Source organism: Colius striatus, chromosome Z (assembly GCF_028858725.1).
Source record: "Colius striatus isolate bColStr4 chromosome Z, bColStr4.1.hap1, whole genome shotgun sequence".
Taxonomy (NCBI): domain Eukaryota; kingdom Metazoa; phylum Chordata; class Aves; order Coliiformes; family Coliidae; genus Colius; species Colius striatus.
The window spans coordinates 5,563,115-5,570,831 of NC_084790.1; the positions used below are offsets into that span (position 1 = coordinate 5,563,115).

Below are 7,717 nucleotides of genomic sequence, written 5' to 3' on the forward strand. Positions count from 1 at the left end.
TACATGAATCTTGACTCTGTTTTGTTCTTAAATCAAGGAGTCGACTAGCACCCAAGTTTGGCAGAGGATGCAGGGCTCCCTCACTGCTGCACAGCTCAGAGCAGCAAGCAGGTGGCTGTTTCCTCAGTATCCCTCTGCAGCCCACACAAAACCAGGTCCTGATTTTAGGGTCACCATTTCCATCTGGAGTCAGATAGCTCGACGGTCCATGTGATCTACAAGGCTGAGGAACAGCTATAAACACAATATAAATGAGGGGTTCAGCTAGCACACACCAAGACAGCTACAGGTTCAAGAGCAGCTTTGAAGTCTGATGAGTTCGTGGCAGCTTTAGGCATTAAGTGAGGCAGAGCAAGGGTAAAAGAGCAGTTAACAGCCAGGGAACATTTGTAAAAAGAATTACACCCAAAAGCAAAGGAAATGGTGATTAATGACACCCAGGGGGCCACTGTTAGAGCCTCAGACACCTCCTCCAGAGAGGCTAACAGCAAAAGCAGCAGGAAACACTCCACTGAAAACAGAACTGCAGGGAGAGGTAATGCAGAGCCACAGAAGCTGAGAAGGGTTTTCAGACACACTGTTTTGAGCGCAACACCTGGTGCATGAAACTAACTGAGAGAAATGCAGGAAACGATAAGGGGGCTTTAAAAAAGAGTCTTGGGAGAACGGTGGATGCTTCCTTAGAAGTGTCTGAAGCAGTAAACCAGAAGAATAAAGAATGAGAGCACTGGAAAGAGGTCTGGAAGTTATTTGAGTTATGGACCTGACTGCTTAGCTGCTTAAAATATTTTGTAAGCTCAGGCACCTCATTACTGCAAGAGCATACTCTGCCCAGCAGAAAAAGCATGAGAGTCTTTCCATTTGGCCAGAGGCAAGGGCAGCAACCCAAAGTGGCTGTAGGATGATGAAAAGAGCCCTTCATTCACAGCAGCTTTCCCCAGGGCTCAACATCCTCAGGGCAGTGATGACACCCACAGCAGCTTTCCCCAGGGCTCAACATCCTCAGGGCAGTGATGACACCCACCTAAGACTGCACTGCTCAGGGATAACAAACATCACATGAGCAACCTATTTGCAGGACAGAGTAATGCCTTTCTGACACTGTAGGCTGTACCTGGTACAATCCACCCATTTTCTAATGGGACAGTGATGCATCAAAAAAGCACTCTGGAAAATACATGTCCATGCAGCAAGCAACCAACCTGAACTGCACATGGAAAGCAGTCAAAAGCCCTGGCAGTAACCTCCGGATACTCTGAGCCTAACCTTCTTGCAGGAATTCAGTCTAAGGATCACGCTTGAAGCTTGAAATTGTCAGGAGCAAGACCTATTTGCCTATGCTTGAGTGACTTTTATCCAAATAATCTAACACAAACATGAGGTGTTTTGCTCCACTCAGTGGAACCTTCATTCTTCTGAGATACCAAAAAACCACCAACCCACACTGCTACACTTGGAACTGTGACATTTATTGAAGGCTGGTTATACAATCTCAAACCCATCACATCCTCCTCACAATTCAGATTCCCTACATAAGAGCATTGATGTAACAGAGAATTCTGCCCACTCCGACCACCTGAGCCACAGAGCACCAAGTTACCCCTCTTTGTTCCAGGTGCTGTTTGCAATAGGCAAACTCCCGCTTTTACCAACCTTGGTGAAAGAACTGTTGCTGCACAACAGGGTGAGTGGCAACAAACAGATCAGCGTGTTAGTGACAGGGGTAAGAAGTGGAGATGTCCCATTTCCAGCATGCATGGTAAGTATTTCCTGCAGAGGATGTATCTTCTCTCTGCCTGAAATCCATCTACTTCATAAAGTGAATTGCTGCTATTCTCACCCCCAACCACAACCCACTCAACCTCTGCCTCCAGCAAGCAGTGCTGTGGTTCACACAGGCACAGCAGAGCCACTGCCCTAACAGCAGAGATGTCCTCCTACTCTCCGCTGACACCTGAGAACAGACTGGCTCAACTGAAGAGCAAGTCCTGAGTGTTCCTGTTCTCTAGTTCAGGACCAGCAAGTCTGTAATGACTCTGGCTCAGCAAGCCTAAAGGCACTGAAGCATGACCGTGAAACCTGACTGACAGAGCACTCGTGTGGCCAGGGAGTCACCTGTGCTCCGTGTTTGTCCCAGGAGTGACCAGATGAGAACTCTGCTCCTATTGCTCAAACTGCCTGGAAAGGGGCAATTCTCAACGCTAGCTTAATGGCCAGAGGAGCCTCTGCTCTGACCATACATGGGAGGGATATGCAGGTCTGTTGTCAAGAGTGTTCAGTTTTATTTTGATTAAGAATTTGAAATAGGTCGAATTTTAATATCCTCAGCTTTTACCAATGAAGAAAATTGCAAAGATTCTTTTGGAAAGGGCTGATCTGGCAGGTAGAGGTGCCCAGACTAGCTATGGCTGCGGAGCTGGGTTCACTGTGGCAGCTGGAGGAGCACAGACTGTCCAGAGGGCAGGTAGGTGATATTGCGGGACCTTGAGAGCTGGTACGCGATGTCTTCAGCTGCCTCCAGCTTGCGCAGCTCAATCAAGCCATCGCCTGCAGTGGCCAGTGAGTTGGCAATCAGCTCGGCTGCTTTTGAGTCTCCCTCAGCAGAGATCACAGCTGCTTTCTTCTGCTGCTCAGCCTAGAAGTAGACAAGAAGGTGAATAAGCAATGGAGAAAACAAGAGCAAAAGCGAAGGGAGATGCTATTGATGTGTTTAAAATACAAATTCTCACTTCACCACTCCACCATTATTTTCCCCAGCAGGACAGCTAAGATAGAGGGTCATTTTATTTTAAAGCTGTATTCTCCTGGACTCTTTTTCTGCCTACTGTGGAAAAGAAGGTTGAAAAAGTAATCTTTAAACTGCTTTTTCAGTCTTAACCACATGAAACATTAACCCACCTAAAGGCACTCCTGGTGGAAAATTGTCTATGAAAGATTCAGGAACTTCACTGGAGTTAAAAACAGGTCAGGTAAACACTTCTGCTGTTTAATCATCTTGTCTGATTACATCCATCTTACTGCATGCACTGGTTTAGCTCTGGGTGTAGTTGCAGGTTCTCAGTGTCTCAAAAGGTGTGTGTTCTCAGTTGTACCAGGGTACACAGAATTGTTTCTGTGGATGTTCACTGAGGTCTTGGGTTGATCTGAGATCATGTGGTCTCACATGCAGCCAGTAACACTCATAAGACACAGGTCCCTACGCCCCCCTCAGTATCAAACACCACGGAGAGCTTCAGTCACCCTCTCAAAATTCACAAACAGCAGGATAGGGTTGCAAATCTCAACACTGAACCCCATTTCTAACTGATACTTCCTTCTGAGTGCAGTTCCCTCCCTCCTCCATGCAGACATTTCTGTTCAGCAATCCAGGAAAACTATGACATGGTACTAGGAGAAAAAAAGACCCCAAAACCCAACAAAACCAACCTTAGGCTTTTTCTATCCAACAGTTGTGTACCAGAGCTGAGAACTGTACCAGCATTATGACCCTAAGTGACTTTGTCATTCAACCTGCCCGGTCTCCTGGGCAGGTGAGTGAGATGTTCACTGCAAGCTAGAGTGAGAAAGGGAGTCCAACAGCCATTTCCAAGTTTCTCAGAAGGATAACGTACCTTTTCCACAATGAATCTGGCTCTCTCTGCTTCTTGCTGGGCCACTTGCTTCATTTCCACCGCCTCCGTGAACTCCTTGCCAAAGGTCAGATGGGTCTACAGGGCAGAAAGCAAGCACTGACAGTTTACAGGAGTACTGCTGCGACTCACACAGCTACCAGGGCAGGCAGCCTGCCTATACCAGTGAAACCTGAATGGAGATGGAAAGCCAGTACACCTGAAAGAACAGAAGCTGCAACAAGTGGGCCTCCCCAACCAGTTTATAACTCTTGTGGGAGACACTGCAAGCGCTGTTCCAGTCCAGCAGACCAGTAACAGTACCCTGAGAGACACAGCACGCTACCCTGCCACTACTGTTTGCTCAAACTTGCTCACTCAGCACTCCTCTCCAAGGCAGGGAAGCCCACTGCCAAGCTAGCTAACTCCTTTCTTGCTTGCTGATGCACTGGTGTGCTCAGCCTGGGCTAAGCAGCTGCAGTGCAGGGTATGGGACAAGGGGGAAAGGTGAATTTCCTGCAGTATTGTCCTCAGCAGAAAGCACCAGAAACAGTCAAAACTCACATTTTACAGAAATGAAGTTGTCTTCCTGCAAAGACTCCCTGAATGTCCCTTTCTTCTAAGCAGGCTTTCGAGGGGAGGCCCAGAAGGGAGGGAGAGGTGTGTGTCCAGGCCAGATATATAACACCAGAGTTTACGAGTTTATAAGCAGGTAGGAGGGAAGAGCTCCTTCCCTCCCTGAATAGCTTTCTCCTTGAATTAGAAGACTAAACAGCCAAGAGAATAATTTAATACCTCATAGAAAATCAGATGCTATGAAAAGTGTACATTTGCACTACCTCCTCATGCCCAGCACCTTCTCCCTGTGTCTCAACGTGGTTGTGGGACAGCTGCCTTCTCTAAAGCAACATGCAGCCTGAACCATCACCCACAGAAGCATCTGCTCTTCATTGTAAGGACAAAAGCCCTGCAACAGTGTAGTCTGTAGAAGAGCCAGTGTAGCAGAGCCTTCAAGGGCTCACTCAAGGTCACAGGCCAGTGACAAAACCGGAGGTAACAACTCGTAACTGCTATGTCACATGTAACTGTAGAGAGATAAACTCAGTCCCTTTTCTTCACAGCTCTTATTTGGGCACATTCCCAAAGAGAAAAACTGAAAAGGGAGGACTCTTACCAAGGACACATCATCCAGAATGAGCCCAAAGGTTGCTGCTCTCTCCGTGAGGTCTTCGCTCACTTGCCTTGAGACCAGCTCTCTCTGAGTGATCAGTTCTCCAGCATCAAAGCGAGCCTGAAATCAGAATGGACAGAAGTGAGAAGAAAGCTCCAAAAGGTGGTAAACTCTCCAAGCTCTACCTGTCCTTGCACCCATTAAGCTCAGACTTAATCCCCTACTTGTCCCAAAGCTAGCAAATACCAAGCTCCCCAAGCATCTGAAGTCAAAGAAAGACTGAATGACTAGGAATTTAAACAGAAGCTGGAGGGGAGGTTGTCCACTTAATGTAAAAGCTGGACTACAGTTGGTTAGCAATTATTTGGCAGTCTCCTGGGGATGCTTCCAAAACCAGAGGTCTTCAGTAGGCTGAAATATAAGAATAAACAAGTGAAAATCCCAGTCTCCTGCCTGTGAGACTCCTAGAGAGCAGAACACAGGTAACAGCAGGTAACAAAAAAGCCTTTCATTCAGAGACCACCCGATGTGAAATGGGTCAGGCCAAGCAGTTAGAATGAGAAACAATAAGTATGGCTACTCTGGATGGCCCATGAGAGCCTGGGGGAAGGAAAGAGAAGCCTTATTCTGGAGCACAACATATTCCACACTCCAGTGGGTCCTTCACCCCTAAAAAGAAGAAAAGAAAGACATCCAGCAGAGCCCAGCAACTCTCACTTTGTCCTTACCACCACAGACTTGAGGATTTCAGTTGTGATTGAGGGCAGGACACGCTCATCGTAGTCCTCTCCGATACTGGTGAAGATCCGTGGTAACTGGGCAGTCACTGGCCTGAACAGGATCCGCAACGTGATGTTCACGTTCTGTAGATCTGTAGGAAGAGAGGCATGAGTTTACTGGCAAACCACAGGGACAGGAGATCCTGAAGTTGTCTTCCTCCCCAGGGTAACTAAATAAAACGTAATAGGCATTCAGACTTCTTTTTGCCAGCAGAGAAGACCTGTTTTGGCTACCCCTTTTATCTTGGGATCCAAACCCTTAGCTTGTTTGTAATGCAGGGAACTACTTGCCCTAATGTAAAAGCGGGGACTTTTGTTTAAAGGGATGACTCACAGGACTGAATGAAGGGTCTTTTCACCCATTTTGTAACTACAAACCCAGATCAAACCACTCCTGACTGTGCCAAACCGCACTTGGAAGTGGGATCTCCACAGCCAGAAGAAAAAAAACCCAAACAAATCATCAGAACATCTGGTTCTTTCAGAGTTGCTAGGTCCAAACACTCACCTTTGCTGCCAGTGATCACAGGAATGTTACGGGGGCGAGAGCGGCAGTCGAAAATGATGGGCTTCTGCACCCAGGGGATGAGGAAGTGGGTACCTTCTCCTACCACTACGTCCTGGACACCACGGAATCGGTCAAAGATGACAGCTCTGTGGCCTGCGTCAACTACAGAAGCAAATAGCATGTCGATGACAGTTTCACCATTGCACTCCCTTGTACCTGCACACCACCAAAGCCTTCTCCATGGCAACAGTCTGTTGGGGATAGACGCTTTGCTACAGGAGACTCGTGGAACTAGTTAAGAGCTTTGGGAGGCACAAAGCAATGGGAAAATGCAGCTCTGACTCCAGGGCTCACTTTGCTCACCAGGGCAGCAGCTAATTGGCACCCTTCTAGAGAATGGACTTGCAGTCCTCTTGCTTGTGCAATGTATGAGGTATAGAGCAATCCAGCAAGGCCTCATGCCATTAGCGGTAAAAGCAGAGGGCAGCCAAAATACTGACAACAACAAAACCCAACAAAATAGAAGATACGAAGTGAACTGGAAGCAGTCAGCTTTGCACACTCACCATTGTAAAGAGCAGAATTAACAACTCCACCTGCAACTGCCAACCCCAGGCCAAGCTTCCCAAGGCTTTCAAACACTTTTGCAGCCATTTCACACGTCCAGTTCCAGCTCCTTTAAAAAGTCCCTCCTGCAAAAACCCACGAGCTTGTTCAAACCACGTTAAGCAAGAAGCCCAGGGGTTCCTGGGTGCACGTGCCTACGGAGCCAAGGATTAAGCCTCCCCCCTCCAAAAAAAATCCCTCTACCCTGCAGTGATCCTGCGTGGCCTCCAGGGACCCCTCTCCCCGCCACAGCCACCGCAGCCCCACGGGCCTCCTCTACCCACATACTCCCTGGCTCAGAGCCTGAGGCCTCGCAGTCCCCAACGCGTCTGCGCTCCCCGACCCAGGCCCGTCCCGGCCCCGCATCACGGCTACCCGCGGTCCCTCTCAGCACCCCGGATCCTCCCGCCGGGCCTCCCTCCCCCCAGCTCTCTCACAGGCCTCGCGCCCCCAGCACAGGCGTCCCATGAGCTGCGGCCCCGCTCCCGCCCGCAGACGGTAGCTCGGCCTCAGCCTCGGCGTCGTCCCCGACCCCGACCCCAGTCCCAGCCCCGGCCCCGGCCCCCGCCCCGGCCCCGGGAACTCCCGGGACGTACCGCACGCTGCCCGCCACTTCCCTCCCCCTGCCCCTGACCTCCACATGAATCCGCGGCCGCCCGTCCCAGTGCGCCTGCGCGCCGCCTCAAGAGGCCCGCTCCTTATTGGCTCGTGCGTCACCGCAGCATTCTGGGAAGTGTAGTTCTAAGTAACCCTGCTCTTTACCGGGCGACATACAACTCCCGGCGAGCTCCGCGGCGGCCTGCTCGCTGAGTAAGGCCGCTTCCCATTGGCTGCGGCTGTTTTCTGGGCCTCATGGGAATTGTAGTCCTGGCGGGGGGGGGGGACCCACATGGGGCTGCTCCGGGCCGAGGCCGGGGCAGGGACCAGGGCAGGGGCCGAGGTGTTGTCCGAAAAGCGGGTCAGTCGCCCCGCTGTGTGTACAATAAGCCAATCTACACAAAGAGCCTAAATATTGATTTGTTTCATGTCTGCACAGAGACAGGTT

At 49.9% G+C, this 7,717-nt stretch overlaps 1 protein-coding gene across 2 annotated transcripts; it reads right to left on the minus strand.

Annotated features, from left to right (window-relative positions):
* Window positions 1–1,450: 1,450 nt before the first annotated feature.
* Window positions 1,451–7,360, minus strand: PHB1 (prohibitin 1). 2 transcript variants are annotated; one of them, XM_062019183.1, is made up of 7 exons: window positions 7,307–7,360; window positions 6,633–6,758; window positions 6,067–6,228; window positions 5,508–5,650; window positions 4,783–4,899; window positions 3,612–3,707; window positions 1,451–2,635 (listed from the first exon to the last, which is right to left on the minus strand). In XM_062019183.1, the coding sequence occupies exons 2-7, from the start codon at window positions 6,718–6,720 to the stop codon at window positions 2,423–2,425; spliced, it is 819 nt and encodes a 272-aa protein (XP_061875167.1). In that variant the 5' UTR covers window positions 6,721–6,758; window positions 7,307–7,360; the 3' UTR covers window positions 1,451–2,422. The 2 variants fall into 2 exon arrangements, with proteins under 2 accessions (XP_061875167.1, XP_061875168.1); XM_062019184.1 differs by lacking the exon at window positions 7,307–7,360 and adding an exon at window positions 7,269–7,297.
* Between the last annotated feature and the right edge of the window lie 357 nt (window positions 7,361–7,717).